This window comes from Carlito syrichta, unplaced genomic scaffold, assembly GCF_000164805.1.
Source record: "Carlito syrichta isolate Samal-C Ts95f unplaced genomic scaffold, Tarsius_syrichta-2.0.1 Scaffold315403, whole genome shotgun sequence".
In the NCBI taxonomy this organism is placed as follows: Eukaryota; Metazoa; Chordata; class Mammalia; order Primates; family Tarsiidae; genus Carlito; species Carlito syrichta.
Window position 1 is genome coordinate 562,114 of NW_007259499.1, and position 17,951 is coordinate 580,064.

General features: G+C 42.5%; 1 protein-coding gene across 1 annotated transcript in view; it reads left to right on the forward strand.

Moving 5' to 3' along the window:
• BABAM2 (BRISC and BRCA1 A complex member 2) overlaps window positions 1-17,951 on the forward strand; it is a 341,663-nt gene that overhangs the window by 134,353 nt on the left and 189,359 nt on the right. Inside the window, exon 4 of the mRNA XM_021706289.1 lies at window positions 8,843-9,037. Coding sequence (XP_021561964.1) covers window positions 8,843-9,037 — 195 coding nt within the window. The remainder of the gene's footprint in view (window positions 1-8,842; window positions 9,038-17,951) is intronic.

Sequence of the window (17,951 nt, forward strand, 5' to 3'; positions counted from 1 at the left end):
CACTACCATGCCTGGCTAATTTTTTATCTATTGTAGAGATGAAGTCTCACCAAGTTGCCTGGGCTGGTCTCGAACCCATGGGCTCAGGCAATCCACTCGCCTCAGCCTCCCAAAGTGCTGGGATTACAGGCTGAGCCACTAAGCCCAGTTCTGAGGACATTTTCTAATGAAAAGTATAGCATTAACAACGTGTTTGCTTTAACTAAATGATTGCAGTTAATTTCTTGTAAAGAAACACAGAAGTACACATTAACTTAAAATAAGCTCACACTGTTGTTTCTTGTAGTACAGCCAGGAAAAACAGTAACAAGCTGTCTCCTTCAAAATCACATCCCTGGATGATATTCGAGCAACCTGGAAAATTTAAATACATCCTCAGGAAAAACAGTTTGAATTAAGTTAGAAATCACATTTGCTAATTTCCGTTCTGCCCTTGCAGTGTGGTCTTTTGTTCTTGGTCTGAGTAGCATTGACTGAGAGGTAGCATCCTGGTTCAGGTCCAGGTGACACTTACTTCAGAGCCACAGCCAGCCTGGGGCCACGGGAGAGTTTTTGACTTTTAGGGTTCATTCATCAGATTCCAGTCTATACTGCCATTTTGTCCTAAATTGAACTTAAAGTAATACTAATTTTTAGGTTTTTTGAGAAACAGGAGTATCCAACTTAAACATTTTGGCCCCAAATATGTTTGATTTTACATTAAAAAGACATCACCTTGGAACTGTGTAGACAAAGACAAAACCTGCCCACGGTGCGCATCCTCCATGGCATCAGCGCTCCTGGCCCCCTTCTCTTGTGCATGTGGTGGAACAGACGTGGTGGTGTTCTCTGAGTGCTTGCAGTGGGAATGACCGTCAGAGGTCCTTTTCCTGTGAGGAACTCTTTCCTTTCCTCATTCCTGCCCCACTTGAAGGAGTTTTCAAGGTGGAAAGGAATGTTTGCCTTATCTGTTTACTTTCTTTTGATAATAAGGAAGGTTGGTCAGGAGATGTGGCTTGAGATTTCTTCCTTCCCTTCTTCTCTTCCACCTTGTTTTCTCCTGTGTGTCCATCCCCAATTCTAGACGAAGAAATACAGTTTGGAGATGAGCTGGGACCCCAAAGACCCATTGTGGGTGGGAGCTCAGCGTGGTATGGGCTGCATGCTGGTCGCCATCTTTCAAGAGAAACAAAAAGGTAGTCTATCAGCAACCTCTGACGGGTAGGAAGGGATGTTACAGGCGTTGACTTTCCTAAATGGAGTCATAGGTATACTTTTGGGATATTTGTACATATTTCAACTTTAAAATCTGTTTGTCTATAGAAGAAACTAAACAAGTAAAGTATGCCAACTCCAATGATTCTGACACCTTAGCATAAAAGTAAGACGATAGAGAAATTCTGGTATGATGCATTCACAGGTCATCTCTTGGTGTGTACTTAAATACACCCTACTATTCCTCCATCAGTGGGAAGCTCTGTTTACCTTGTAACTGGATGAGGCTGCCTATGCACCAAATGGAATTTTGAGAAGTGCAGACTCAACAATCTTTTCTTTTTCTCTTTATTAGTCTTGTCAGTACTATCACTAAATTCTATGGGAAAGTGATTTTTCAGCTGCTAAGGTTTTTGTGTATTTTGCTCAGTACATTGCCCATGTCCTCCTCAAGGATATATAACTGTCATGTTCTGTATTGACATGAAGGTCAGGGTCATGTTACCACTAGTATCCAGAAGATTTCATTGATTGTAAGTCAGGGAATGGACTCATCTATTTTATCCTGCAAGTCAATAAAAAGTGCTCTTTTTGAAGGAGGCTAAGGCAAACACACGTGCACATGTGCACACACACAAACCTGGGAAAGTGGTTGTTGGTTGAGAGGCACGTCAGAACCTTGGAGAGCTCTCAGTAAAGGAGGGTCAGAACCACAGCCAGAAGCTTCCACGGTTGGCCCCAAACAGATGAGTTTTTTCCCCCCTTAAGCAGGGGCCAGCTCCATTTTGCTTATTGTCAGGATATGTAGGATTTAAGGACATACATCCTTTTTACTGCAAGCATAAGCTATGTACTTTCGACTGATTTGGTGATTTATGGTTAAAGTCTTAAAAACAAGGGAAATGCTTTCTTCAGCACATTTTCTTGAAGATCTTGTGCCATTCCTCAGGTTACTTTATGATTGTGTCTTCCTCATAACTGGCATTCTAGAAGAAGATGGCCATAGATGGGAGAGATGAAAGGCACATAGACCTCATGGAGAGATCACCACCTGTTAGACCAGATCCCAGGTAAATCTTCAGCCAAGCGAAACCAAAACACACAAAGAGCAGAAGTGCAGAGATACTCTGGCTGAAGCAGAGTTTAGAAAGGTTGGAAGTGCTTTCTGCTCAGACTAGTGTCTCCCGCAGAAGCTACTGAGCACAGGTTACAGACCACTCCACCAGCCTACGCTCGGCTTAACGTCAGACACATTTCCTAAGTAGGCATGAGAACTGCACCTAACTGCATTTCTAGGAATACTTTTATGAGCCCATATTAATCCCAGAAATGACCTGTTATTGGTGTCTACCTAGTTATTCATTTGGATGTCAGATATTTCCACTTCTTTCTAATTAGCTTCTGTGCTTCCCAGAATCCACTGGATTCTGATTCTTAAAAGACTACAATTAACAACAACTTGAAACATCATGGCATCAATCTCGTATCTCTGACTCAGTAGACTCTGCCTGTAAAGATGAAGAGAATTATCAGAATATTTGAAAATAAAGCCAATGAGTATCACAAAACTACTCTGTATACTTTTTTGTCTTAGCAGAATTTATGTCTATGAGTATACCACAATGTGCAGTGGAAAAGAGGGCGACTGTGGTGTTCTGTCCCATCCTGCCCACTCTATCTTGTTATTAATAGTTTAGTCTTCTTTCCTTTTTTTTGAATGGAGTCTCACTCTGTCACCCAGGCAGGAGTGTAGGGGTGCACGCTCACGGCCACCCCAGTGTCGACCTGCTGGGCTCTGGTGATCCTTCCGTCTCAGCCTTCCAAGTAGCCCAAACTACAGGCACGTGCTACCATGCCCAGCTAATTTTTGATTTATTGTAGAGATGAGGTCTTGCCAAGTTGTCCGGGCTGGTCTTGAACCCACAGGCTCAGGCAATCCACTTTTCTCGGCCTCCCAAAGTACTGCGATGACAGGCTGAGCCTCTGAGCCTGGTCAGTTTAGTCTTCTTAGGAACAGAATCTCCAAACATTAGTGACAAGCTAAAACCTTCAGGACCGTGCTGGGGTGTGCCCTGGTACCTTGTTTGTTAGCTGTGCGACTGTGGGTCCCTGGGGGCAGCTCTGTGGGCGAGGACGCAGACCGCTCTGGTGGTGCCAATGTCAGCTCCTCTTGGTGCAGCTTCTCTCTCACCCACCCTCAGGCTTGCATTGTGTCCACTCTGTTTCAAGCTAGGGAGGGATTATGAAAATAATGTTGAAAATAACTTCATTTAAATTATTTTAGATGACATATCAGAGGAGTTATGCCTACGTGGCTCTGTGCTCATGCACAGGGTAGATATTCATTGCTGATAATACACGGTCCTCTTGCAAATGGGTCAAACCAAATTTATTTTTGTTGCTATCTTTAGTATTCTCAGGATGGACTGACATTTTTAGAAATCATGCTTGCTCAGTTACTGTTCTGTGACAAATGTAAAGTGTTGTACATGAGTTCCTAAGACTTCCCGTTTAGATGAGTGTAGCATAAAAGAGCTTCGCTTGAGAGAAGCATAATACATTACTATGACTGTGGCTACTACATTCTGGCATATCATATTCACTTTCTGGAAATGCCCTGTGAGGCTTGGAATTTAAGAAATAGTAAGTTCAACTTTATTTGAAGCATTACTGTATAGGGTTAAATAATGCAAGATTTGTTTCCTAGAAGGAAGTTGAAGTGGCTAGCGTTTTTAGTTGTCTACAAGAGACAATTGAAATCTGACCTCACAAAATGTATACACGGCAAGTGGATGTTCCTAAACTTGGAGATTAAAAAGCAATTTGAAGTGATATATGTGAAGGTGCTATTCTGTTTTGAAAAAACCAGATGTTTTCTTTGTGAAAGAATATGCGTGTCTTATGTATGTACATATACATGTTTAAAACACACTCAGAACATTTGGAAAATATGAATAAAAGGTAAAATGTGTAAAATGTCCATTTAACGACATGTTCACCAACATTAGCTTTTTGCTGAAAAGAACTTGGCTAATTTAAGACATAAACTCTGTTTCTTATGATTTCTGCTCAACTTTCTCTCTGGGGGAATGCAGAGTGAGGGCCAGGCCAAGTCAGTGGGTCCCCTGGGAGAAGGAACAGTTTGTGGAGCCGAAACCCTGTCTTGGAGCAAAAGTCAGGCTGATGGGTTCAAGTCACTGGTCCAAGGGACGGGAGTTGGACTGTGGGAGCAGGCACAGAGCTTCGGCCTGTGGGGGAAGAGGGCTACGTGGGCAGAGCCACAGGGCCTGTGGGAATACCCATGAGGGTTCTATGCAGCCCCCGGGTGAGAGTAGGCTTCTCCAGGGAGAGGATCAGAAGAGACTGGTGGGAAGCGAGACTTAGTATTGTTCTATTTGAAAAAAAATTATTTTTACCATGTGCATGCATTATTTTTTCAATGAAAATTTAGTTTATGGAAAAAGAGAAACGAGGACAGTTTTATTTGTTTGCTAATAAGCTTGCATACTTTTCACGTATTGTTAATCAGTTTTGATTTCCCTTTGTTTTTTAGATAGGCTTGACGGTTGTGCAAAATTTTGTAGTAAGAAGTTTCAGATAGTTTTCTTGTTATAGTTCTATGTATTCCTGTACTTTATCCTTTTAGTAACTGAAAGTTTTTTATAAGATTCTTTTTACTAAGGACTTTTTTTCCCCTTAGAAGATGCTTTTTCCCTCCCTTTTTAGGCAGGGATGGTTCCAAGTCTTATTCATTTGCTTGTTTTCCTCCTTCATCTCTCCAAAGAAAATAAACCTACTACATGGTTTCCCAGCTTCTTCCATTTACTGACATTCTGTATTTATCTAACTTTGCTTCAGTGTAGCTGAAAAACTTGGGTATGAATGAGTGAGACCTGAACAGGAGTTGAGTGAGGCTTCTGAAACCGTGGCCTTCCTGTCTTTCTGACATGAGGAAGCTCAGAGAAGGAGCTGAGTAGTGGTTGGGCTTGGTCAAGTGTGTGGGGCCATTGATTTGGGAGCCCATAAAGTATGAGGTAGAATGTATTTATGAGAAAGAAGTGTAAGGAGTTTGAGGGTCACATGAGCCAGCGACATCTCTCTCTCTCTCTCTCTCTCTCTCTCTCTTTTTGAGTCAGAGTCTCACTCTGTCACCCAGACTGGAGTGCAGTGGCATGCTCACAGCCACCCAGCATCGACCTGTTGGGCTCAGGTGCTCCTTCTGCCTCAGCCTTCCAAGTAATCGGAACTACAGGCGTGCACTACCATGCCTGGCTAATTGTTTGATGTATTATGAGACAAGATCTCACCAAGTTGTCCAGGCTGGTCTCAAACCGCTGGGAACCCGCAGTCCTTGCCTCAGCCCCCCCAAAGTGCTGGGATTATGGGCTTGAGCTACTGCGCCCAGCCCAGTGACATCTCTTATGTCAGGTGGCCTTGACAGGAGAGCCAGAGAAGAATTCAGCACTCCTGGCATCAGCAGAGCAGGGAGTCCAGACCACCACTACCCCAAGATCAGTAGGGAGGGAGTCCAGACCACTGCTACCTTAAGATCAGAAGGGAGAGAATCCAGACCTCTGCTACCTCCAGGATCAACAGAGAGGGAGTCCAGACCACCACTACCCCTGCAATCAGTATGAGAGGAGTCCAGACCACCACTACCCCTGTGATCAGTGTGAGAGCAGTCCAGACCACTGCTACCCTTAGTATCAGCAGGGAGAGAGTCCAGACCACCACTACTCCCAGGATCAGCAGAGCAAGATTTGTCCAGACCACTGCTACCCCTGGGATCAATAGGGGAGGGATTCCAGACCACCACTTCCTCAAGGTCAGCAGGGAGGGAGTCCAGACCACCGCTACCCCCAGGAACAGCAGAATAGGGAGTCCAGACCACTGCTACCCCTGGGATCAGCAGAGGGAGGGAGTCCAGACCACTACTTTCCCCTGGATCACTCATGCCCGCAAAGAGACTGGGGCCAGTTTGGTTAGAAACAGATAGTTTAGTGTACTATGGGGGAAGGATTGAAAGATTTACATTCTACACTGTCTCAATTATTGTCTACATTTGATTATCAACAAAGCTTTTAAATATCTTTAGTTAACCTATCTTTAAAAACAACAGGCATCATACCTTTCCAGGTATTTTAATTAGAATGAATGAAATTTCTACCGTAAAATAGTAGTTAATTATTTTGCTTTTGTGTGTTTTCTTAGACTGTATTCTATCATGTTCTAATGCATTTCTCATGCCTTATTTTTGGAGTCTTCTTCTATCCTCTTTTCTTTGTTATGTATTACAAGCCCTGTCCTCTTTGTGGCCATGCTTATTTCAAATTTCTTCCTTCATGCATTACCAAAAATAAGTAGAATAAGAACTTTGTGAATAGAGAGAGAACACTTTTTTCCCCCTTCTTTGTAAAGAGGCCTGCTCATTTATTCCTTCGCCCCCTCTTTCCCTGAAGGATCTCTGGGCATTTTTCTCTATCTCCTACTCAAGAGAATGGAAAGCTCCAGTGTCTCATATTGCTAGACCTGTTTGTAAATGTATCCCTCGTCTTAGGGAGTGACTAAAACTGCCTATATCTTCTTTGTTCCTCTCCTCTAGGCAGAGTGGTTCAAGCCACAAATTACCTAACAAGTAAAGCTGGTCTTGTAGCAAGAGCAAAGGAATTTTTATGTGGTTTAGATGTCTAAGCCTCCCTCAGTGGTGATGTTTTCCAGTGGTGTCCAATGGTCAAAGAGGTCAGCTGCGTTTCCAAGTATTTGGAAACTGTGCTTCAGTGGGAAGGGGCAGGTTGGCATGTCTTTACTGCGTGTTTAACAATTAGGTTGAATCATGTGAAGTGAATTCAAATTGGCAAGTGATTTTTCCCATCTTACATGTTCTCTTAATTTTTTAAAATTGTGTGGATATAGGCTTGTAACTTGCTAAGTAACTAGCGAGAAATGATGGAATTCTAAAAAAAGTATAAGTTGAGGCGACTACAGCTTCTTTTTTTTTTTTTTTTTTACTCTATTACTGGAGCAAGGACCAGAAAGGAACACTTGACCGAGAAATGGAGTCTTGCCTACTTTTCTTCTTTGTACATGCTTGATGCTGATCTCTGAGAGAGATGCACAGCAAGTCACGATCGTTTTGCATTTCATACTGTTTTGTTGTATCCTATTGACATGTTGAATGTGGTCTTGAGCAACTCAAAAGGAATTTCAGGCTACTGAGGCCAAGAGGTTTGCCAGGGAAGTCTGTACTCTTTTTATCAAAATACGTACCAAGGTGCCTCTTTGTATGATGCTGAAGCTCTTCCCTTTCCTGCTAGTCATCAAGTCTCTGAACACTCCTTGAGATCTATTTTTCCTATAAAGGAAAGAGTAGTTTATGATTTCTCTACTGCTGTTGAGTCTCTGCACATTAGCCTATTCTGTGGAGCGGAGTAATTACCTGGTTTTGAAAGAATCTACTCCTTTACCCTTTCTTTGTTTGCTTTTGGAAATGGCTGGGCTTGGTTTGTCCTTAAGGCAGTGCGAAGTAGTGTCAGTGGTTCTCCAAGTGTGATCTGCAGACCCCTGGGAATCCCTGAGACCCTTTCCGGGGTCTCCAAAGCCAAAACTATTTTCATAACATATTAAGATGTTATTTCCTTTTTGATGGTGTTGATGCTTGTATTTGTACTGCAGAGGCAGTACAGCTGTAAACAAGTAAAACTGGTACCTTTGTATTAACCAAGGCAGGCATCCAGTTGCATCAGTAGTTACTGTGTTCTCCATCACCATACAGTCTCAGTAAAAAAAAAAAAGCCAGTTCACTTAAGAATGTCCTTGATGAAGTCATAAAAACTGTGCATGTTTGGTCCCAACCCATGAGTACATACCTTTTTGATAGTCTGTGTGACAAAATTAGAAGTGTACATGGTGGACTTCTCATACTGAGGTGTGACTGTCTCTTGAAATCCTGAGTGTGATTGCACTGTGGGCCGAATGGCTGCGTGTTTCCTGTGCGCTCAAAGCAGAGGGATGAGCCTGCAGATTTAGGCAGAGGGATGAGCCTGCAGATTTAGGCTCCGGCACCTGGCAGACATCTCCGCTGTCTCTGCTCCATCCCCAGCCTTTCAGACTAAGCCCTCCCCATTGTGCTTGCATTTCTGCGAGACTCCAGTGTTTACAGAGCATTTATTTATATCTGGTGTTACAGACACAGATTCTCTGTGGGTCTCAGTTGAATTACTATAGCATATAATGCTGAATTTAGGTAGAGAGTGAACAACATTTAAATTAGAAAAGAATAAGAAGCAAATTAAGTCTCCAGGGCTAAAATTATGGTCTTCTAGGATATTTAGGTTTCTGGTTTTGTTACTACCCTCCTTTACGCTTTACTGTTTCTGCCTATTCATGATGGAATTTCTCCTTGGTTTTTCTACAAGGATTTTTAGAAGGCAGGAGAAATCACCAGTATCAAAAGACTCTTCTAATTTCATCTCTGGTTTCATGGCTAATTGGGAATAGTCTGTTCCCTTTAGTTTTTTTTTTTTTTAAACCGTGAAATCCTCCTTTTAGTTTTTTATTTCTCTTTTCCTCTATATTGATGTGTGAATGTGGTGCTGGGATTATATGAAAATGCATTTTTTAACTAGTCTTTTGCTTATGGCTCCTACAGAATCTTGCCTCCTGGAATCCTTCCAATCCTGAATGCCTCTTGCTGGTGGTGAAGGAACTCGTGCAACAGTATCACCAGTTTCAATGTAGCCGCCTCCGGGAGAGCTCCCGCCTCATGTTTGAATACCAGACGTTACTGGAAGAGCCACAGTATGGAGAAAACATGGAAATTTATGCTGGGAAAAAAAACAACTGGGTAAGAATTTTTGAGAATGGGGAAAAAGGTCATTTAATCTGTAATAAAATAAGAATACTCAGTCCAGATGTCCATTTATTGTAAGCCCTAGTCATCTCTTTAGATGAACATGGTTTAAGTAACCTGTGTTCTTTCTAATCTTTAGAGTTTGAAGGGACTTTGATGTGTATCTGCTTCATTGTACTTCTCAAAGATACCACTTGAGGAGTTTGTAAAATTCGGAGTTTCATCCCCAGCCCCAGACACTCAGCATTTGGGGGTGGAGCCTGAGGTCCTGAATGTGTGATGGCCCCATGTATGTAGGTTCTGATGCAGGGGCTTGCTGGCCACGTTTTGAGACGCTGATGAATTTCTCCTCCTTTCAAGGAGGATTTCTCTAGCATCCCAGTCAGATAAGAAAGGCCAGTAACTGCGGAGGCAGGCAGCTTAATGGGACCTTTATGTTTTCTTTTTATAATGTGTTGACATTCTGTGATCCTTTAAAAATACGGGTCAGATCATGTCATTCCTCTGCCCGAACCTTCGTGTGCTTCTCTTTTTTTCTCTCATGATAAAAGCCCTTCCAGTGGTGTAAAAGACCTTTGATTCATGTTATCGCCATCTTCTACCCATCTTTGCTTCTCTCTGTACACCTTCTACTTTCTTCTCTCAAATCCCACTCCAGCCACGCTGACACCCTCGCTGTGCTACAGACACACTGGGTGGGTTCCTGCCTCAGGCTCTTGGCATGCACTCTGTGTAGTCTAGCACGTGGCCCCAGATGTGCACACGGCTGATACCCTTCTGCCTCCACGTGTTTACGAATGTTATACTCTTGATGATACCCTGGTAACACTCTCAGTTTTTTAAAGCACTTTTTTTATTTTAAAGATACGGGGCACAATTCAGGATGAGGTATACAAGTAGTCATCATACGGGTAAAGTTTGGGCCTCCCTTTGGTCCCCACTTCACCTGGTTTGAGATCAGGTGCCCCCCCACTTCATCTGGTTTGAGATCAGGTGCCCTTATTGATGGTGTGTCCTCCCCTCCACCGTCACCCCGGTAGTATCCTACTACTGCCAATCCTTAAAGTAACTTTTTAAAGATACAATTTACTTTTCCTAAATTTACCAGTTTCAAGTGTACATTTGAGTGGTTTTCAGTAAACTGACTGATTTGAGCCGCCACCACTGTGCTCCAGTTGTAGAATGGTTCTGCTCCTCAGCAGGAATCCCTTGTGTCCATTCACCTCCAGCCCCAGACAGCTGCTACACCACGTCCTATCCTTATAGATTTTCTTTTCTGAGTTTTTCTGAGTATTTCTTGTCATGGAATCATAGTGTACGAGGTGTCTTGTGACTGACTTTTTTTTTTTTGAGAGTTGGAGTCTCACTTTGTTGCCCATACTGGAGTGCAGTGGCCGCTTCCGGCCACTGCAGCCTCGACCTGCTGGGCTCCGGCGATCTTTCCTCCTCAGCCTTCCGAGTAGCCGGAATTACAGGCATGCGCTACCATGCCCGGCTGATTTTTTGATTTATTGTAGAGGTGAGGTCTCGCGGCCCAGGCGAGTCTCGAATCCACAGGCTCAGGCAATCCACTCACCTCAGCCTCCCAAAGGCGCGGGATTACAGGCTGAGCCACCGAGCCCGGCTGTGACTGACTTTTTAACTTAGCATAAGAGGGCTGAGGTCCTTCCATGTTACTGTATGTCTCAGTACTTCATTTCTGTTTATGGCTGAGTGATATTTCATGGACAGACAGACCACATTTTGTCTATCCATTTACCAGTATGGGACATCTGGGTTGTTCCCACTTCTTGACTTTCACGAAGGTGCTGCTGTAGACATTTACGAGTCTATCTTTGTGATACCCCTTTCAAAATGGCAGCTTGCACCCGCACCCTCTCTCTCAGCCTTGACTTTGCCCACATTCTTTTTCCATCTCTTTTTACATGCCATATAATTAATGTATTAGTTGTATGTCGCTGTGTAAAATAGTCATTCCAAAGTTTGTGGCTTAAAATACCATTTATTACCATAATTTTGCTTGTCAGGAATCTGTATAGACCCTTTGCCTCAGGGTCTTTCACGGGTTGTGCGTGAAGCGTTGGCCAGGGCTGTAGTCATCTCAAGGCTCAGCTGGCGGTAAGCTCATTATAAATCCGTTCATGGGGTTGTTGGCATGACTCAGCCCTGCGTGCTGTTGAGCCAAGGGCCTCAGTTCAGTGCTGGCCGTTGTCTGGAGGCTGCCTTCAGCCCCCTGCCTCTCGGTGGGGCAGCTCATATGAGGACAGTTGCTTCATCAGAGCCAGAGGCAGGAGAGAGTGAGGGGGAGCATGTGTGAGCCAGACAGAATGGCGGTCTTTTATAACCTCGTCTTAAAAGTGACATCCCATTTCTTTTGCTGCATTCCATCTGTTAGGTCCAGCACCTTCCCCCAACACACACACACACACACACACACACACACACACACACACACACACACACACACACACACACACACAAAGAATTACATAACGGTATGAATACCAGGGATCGGTGGAGGGTACCCACCACATGTATTCATGTTTTCGGTATGTGTCCCTCCCACTGGAATGTACAATCTCCAGAGGGCAGGGATCCTTATTTTGCTCACTGATAGATTCCAAACACTTGGAACAGTGCCTGGCACACAACTGGCACTCACAAACGTTTGTTGAAGGCATGAATCAGTAAACTCTAGTTAAGCACAAATACATGTAGGTACTCCTTTCTGTGCTGATTCTTTGAGGTCTTCCTTTTTCTTTTTTGAGGTCTTCTTTGGGCTAAATGTGCTTCCCCTTTTATTCTTTCGTTTTTTTTTTTCTCTTAAAATAGATGATTTCCAAGGTCTTACACATGATTAGTATGTTTGAATCAGCATGGTTAAAATGTATTCTTATTGCAAATTATTTTGTATGTTCAGTTTAAAATTTTTTTATTCTTTTGTAAATTTGTTTATTTATGTTTTAGTGAGAGACACATAACACGAAATTTGCCATCTTTGCTGATTTTCAGTACACAGTTCATTTGTGCTAAATATATTCATATTGCTTGACCACAGATCTCTAGAACTTTTTCATCTTACAAAACTGAAACTGAAACCCATTAAACACTAACTTCTCCTCCCTCCCCCTGCCCAGCCTGTGGCAGTCACTTTTCTACTTTCTGTTTCTGTGATTTTGACTCCTTTAGATGCTTTATATGAGTGGAGTCATACAGTGTTTGTCCTTTTGTGACTGACTTATTTCACTTAGCATAATATCTTTGCGGTTCATCCATATTGTTGCCTGTGACAGGATTTCCTTCCTTTTTCAGGCTGCGTAGTATTCCATTGTATGTCTTTAACACGTTTTATTTATCATTTATCCCTCAGTGGACACTGGGGTTGCTTCTACCTCTTGGCTATTGTGAATAATGTTCCATTGAATGTAGGTATACAGGTATTTCTTCAAGATCCTGGTTTGTGTTCATCTGAATATATGCCTAAAGTGGAATTGCTAGATCACATGGTAATTCTATTTTTAATTTTTTTGAACAATCTCCTGTCAACACTTCCACAGATATCAACTAACTGCTCTGTGGACAAAACATAAAGTAATCTACCTGAAAGCACTGTAGAGAGATCAAAGGAGGCAGATGCTGGATGGGCATTGATACTTGCAAGAAGAGAAAGTAGAACCTTGCTATCATGGGACAGTGTCAAAACATTTAATATGGAAGACACTGGAATCCTAGAAGGACATGATAGGAGAAAGAGAGAGAGAGCAGGAAAATATTTCATGAAATAACACCCCTGTATTTTCAAATATGGTGAAAGACATAAATTTACAGATTCAGGAAGCTTAACAAATCCCAGCTGGACTAAATGCAAAGAAAAAAAAAAACCCAAGGCACATTATAGTTAAAATGCTGAAAACCAAACATAAAGAGAAAAATCTTTTGTGACCAGAGGAAAATGTTGCTTTATATACAGCCAAACAATTATTTGAGTTACCCCTAACTTCTCATCAAAAACAGCCGAGGTGAGAAGACAGAAAGACAGTGCAGTGATTTATTTAAAGTACTGACAGGTTTCTGCCAGTCTGTTTGGTAAGTTATAGGATTTCAGTTGCGTCTTTTATTTTATTTTATTTTTTTAAGTTGGAGTCTCACTCTGTCACCCAGACTGGAGTGCAGTGGATTCTCCCAGCTACCACAGCCTCAACGTGCTGGGCTCTGGCAATCCTTCCGCCTCAGCCTTCCAAGTAGCTGGAACTACAGGTGTGCACTACCACGCCGGCTCATTTTTTATTTATTGTAGAGATGAGGTCTCACCACGTTGCTCAGGCGGGTCTCGAACCCGCAGGCTCGGGCAATCCACTCACCTCGTCCTCCCAAAGGCGCGGGATTACAGGCTGAACCACTGAGCCTGGCTCAATTGCATCTTAATTTGCATTCCTCTTATCCTGAATGAGGCTGAGCATCTTTGTCTATGTTTGAAAGTCATTAGTATTTCTTTTCTGTATATCCTTTGTCGGTTTTTCTCTTAGGTTTTTCAGCTTTTTCCATTAAGGACATTAACTCTTTTTTTTTTAACCTTTGACATGTACACAGTAGTTTGTTTATTGCTTTACATTGAGTGATGGATAGCAAGTTTTTTAAAGATTTGTTTTTTAACTCTTTATGTAGAGTTGCAAAATATTTTCCTCAGTTTGTCATTTGTCTTTTGACTTTGCTGATGGTGCTTTTTTTTTTTTCCATTCAGAAAATTTTTATGTTCAGGTAGTTAAGTTTATCAGACTTTTCCTTTCTGACTATGGATTTATACTAGAAAGACATCCCCTGCTACAAGGCTATAGACATTCATCAATGTTTTTCTTTCTATACTTTCAGTTTTGTTTTGTTTTGTTTTTTGAGTCCGAGTCTCAGTCCATCACCCAGGCTGGAATGCCATGGAATGCTCATGGCCACCTTAGCATTGACCTGCTAGGTTCCAGTGCTCCTTCCACCTCAGCCTTCCAAGTAGTCAGAATTACAAACATGTGCTACCATGCCTGGCTAATTTTTGATTTATTGTAGAGACGAGGTCTCACCATGGTGCCCAGGCTGGTCTTGAACCTGTAGACTCAGGCAATCCTCTCCTCTCAGCTTCCCCAAGTGCTGGGATGACAGGCGTGAGCCACCATGCCCAGCCTGTGCTTTCAGTTTTTATCTATCTATCTATCTATCTATCTGTCTGTCTGTCTGTCTATCTATTTTTAGAAAGTAAGATTTATTATGAAGCGCCCACAGCAGGAGGGGACTTGAAAGAGGTTACCCTGCTTTCAGTTTTTATACTGAAATCCTTAATCCATTTGGCCTTTCTCCTGGTGCATGATGTGAAATGTGGATCCGAGTTGACTGTTTTTCTAGATGGTGCCCTAGTTGTCTCAGCGTCATCAGTCATATAAAAAATGTGTCTGGTGTATTTCAGGGCTTGCTATACTCTGCTTAGTGTGTTTTATTTATTTATGTATTTGTTTTAGAAAGCAGGATTTATTGAGAAGACAGAAAAGCTCTTGAGTGGGAGGGGACCCGAGGGGGTTGCCCTCAGTGTGTTTTATAATGTGCTTTACCTTTCCGGGCAGACAGTCCCCTCTTGGTGCTTTTCTTCTTCAGATTTTTCTGGCGGTGTGGTTTATTTTTCCACGTGGTCTTGGACTTGGCTGTTAAAATATTCCCTCTGAGTTCCCTGGGCGAGTTGTGTCTTCCTGAAATTTGCTCTCAGAGCACTCTGCTCCTTGATAGCGGTTGTCACAGGTTGTGATTTATAGGCGTGATTATTTTGATTAACACCTGCTTCCTCCACTAGACAGGCGGAGGTCCTGCCTCTCTTACTGTCCTTGCAGTGCCTAGTGTGGTGCCTGACACCTGGTAGGCTCTCGACACACAGCCATGGTTGCAGGGTGCCTCTTGAGTCCTGAGCTTTTGCCTCTGTGACTATTAATCCCCTGGTGACAGTAGGCAGTTTTCTTGAGTGTTCTAGCTTCGGTTTTTTAATTTCTTGTTTCTTTTTTTTTTTTTGAGTTGTAGTCTCACTCTGTTGCCCAGATTGGAGTGCAGTGGCTGCTCCCGGCCACTGCAGCCTCAACCTGCTAGGTTCTGGCGATCCTTCTGCCTCAGCCTTCCAAGTAGCTGGAACTACAGGCACACGCTACCATGCTTGGCTAATTTTTGATTTGTTGTAGAGATGAGGTCTCGCCAAGTTGCCCAGGCGGGTCTTGAACCCGCGGGCTGAGGCAATCCACTCACCTCAACCTCCCAAAGATGCGGGATTAGAGGCTGAGCCACTGACCCGGCTCAGTTTTCTAATTTCTAAAATAGGGATAAATGAATTGCATCTTCTGAGCAATAATATATCTCAGGCAACGTTTCATGAAGTCTAGACTCCGAATTAGACAAAGTTGGACTTACCACGTGTGTATGTAATGCCTGTGTGGAGAGACAGTCTTCTGATTCAGGCTTGTTGTTTGTCAGAGTCCATTTGAAGTGTCAGCCTTGCCAGTTTGCCACCAGCAAAAGTTAGGACTCCATTTTTTTTTTTAAATTTTATTTTATTATAGAGATGTGGGGTACAAGTAAGGGTTAACTACACAAGTAAGCTGCATGCAGGCGAAGTCTGGGCCCCCCACTGGCCCTCACTTCCCCTGGTTTGGGTTAGGTATCCTTTATGTTGTTGTGTCCTCTCCCAACTCCCAGACAGTGCCCAGTGACTGCTGCTCCCTCCCTTATGCTCAAGTGACTAGTGTTCAGGGCCTGCTTGTGAATGAGAACATGCGGCATTCAGTTCACTCTGATCACTAAGGATGGTGGTCTCCAACATCATCCAGTTTGCTGTGAAGTCCATTTTGTACAAGGTGTCTACTTGTCACTTCCAAAGGAAGAAGAAAACTGTGACACAGCTGTGATTACTGGAAGAAAAGCTTAGACTAATGAATTGCCAAAACGTAGAGTCTTGTTAGTTTAAGCTACTTGCCAGCATACTATAACCTGGCACAGAAGGAGTACACGTATTTCTTGCTAATGCCGAGGAAATTGCTATTGAGGCACTTGGCAGAAAGGCTGGCGTTTTAGAGGTTAGATAATTTTCCACGTCTATCTGAGAGATTTGACCACCGACTGACAAAAAAATCTAATTGTTCTGTTCACTTGGCTGCATTGAAATGTCTCGTTTTTAGCTTACAAGAAAGATTACTGTGGAAGCAGTCCTTGACATTACAACAGAGTGACCGTAAATTGAACAGTTGAAACTGCAAATATAAAAACACAAAGAGGCCGGGCTCAGTGACTCAGCCTGTAATCCCAGCACTTTGGGAAGCGGAGGTGAGTGGATTACCTGAGCCCGCGGGTTCAAGACCAGCCTGGACAACTTGGTGAGACCTCGTCTCTACAATAAATAAAAAATTAGCTCGGCGTGGCAGCACGTGCCTATAGTCTCGACTACTTGGAAGACTGAGGTGGAAGGATCGCCGGAGCCCAGTAGGTCGATGCTGGACTGACTGTGAGCGTTCCCCGTGCTTCAGTCTGGGCGACGGAGTGAGACTCCAACTCAAAAAAATTAAATAAATAAAATAAAACACAGAAAGACATTGTTTGAAGTAGAGTAGAATTTTCACTTACATTTTGCTCTGCCTGAAATGTTTTTAACTTAAATTTTACATTAAGATTTGTTTTTTGTAATCCTAGCACTTTGGGAGGCTAAGGCGAGTGGATTGCTTGAGCCTGTGGATTTGAGACCAGCCTGGGCAACTTGGCGAAACTTCGTCTCTACAATAAAATAAAAAATAGCCAGGCGTGGTAGTGCATGCCTGTAGTTCTGGCTACTCGGAAGGCTGAGGCGGAAGGATTGCCAGAGCCCAGCAGGTCGACTCTGGGGTGGCCATGAGCATGCATGCCACTGCACTCCAACCTGGGTGAAGGAGTGAGACTCCAACTCAGGAAAAAAAGAAAAAGAAAAAGATATGTTTTAAATTGCCATTTTCTCAGTTTTACAGAGGAAGATTCACTTATAGGTCACAAGGAAAATCAGTACCAGAACTGAAAAACTGAATTCTTGAGTCTTAGTTTTCAGCATTTCTAGTGCTGCCAGAAACAAGTGATAAGTTTTCTTTTGCTCTATTTTTTTAATGGCAAAATAAAGAATGCATGGTAGGCTTGACAGTAGGAGGTAAAAAAAATGCTTTTATGGTTTCCAGTAGAAAAATTCCCTTCATAATCTTAAGTTTCTTTTATTATGTGTTTAGTTATAAATCAGCCTGTTGCTTATAAACAAAAATTTGTTTAGTCCCGGGTCCAACATTTCTCTTAGTATGTCTTTAGTTGTATAAATCAGCTTCTTGCCAATAAACACAAATTTATATTAATTCTAGGTTCAACATCTTGAAAAAGGATAAAGCAGGGATCATCAGAGAGTTTTTAAAGGAATGTTGGTGTAAAATAGCTGGTAGAATAAAAATATATCATACAGAGTAAAATAGGGCAAAAGAACTGAAATGCAAAACATGGGCTAAAATAATGAGTTCAAATGGGTCCAAGTGCTAAATATGTAATTATCTTTCCTATCACCTTATATGTACACGTTTTCTTTTAAGTTTTAAAATCCTACATTTCACTCCTCTTGTTGTTTTCAAGTGTGTGTGCGTGTGTGTGTGTGTGTGTGTGTGTGAAAGAGCATTTGAATTTAATAAACTAAAAGTTTTAAAATTTTAACTTACAGATTGACACTACACTAGTAGATAGAAATGGCTTTTTATTTATTGGTAGGTGGTTTGCCTCTATAGCTTGAAATGAGGAAGAAATGAGTTGGATTTGGTTTATCATTGTGCCTTCAACTCCCTTCTCCAGCCTCTTGGGGTCCCGTATACTTGTTGAAGGGCCCAGGAACAACTGGACA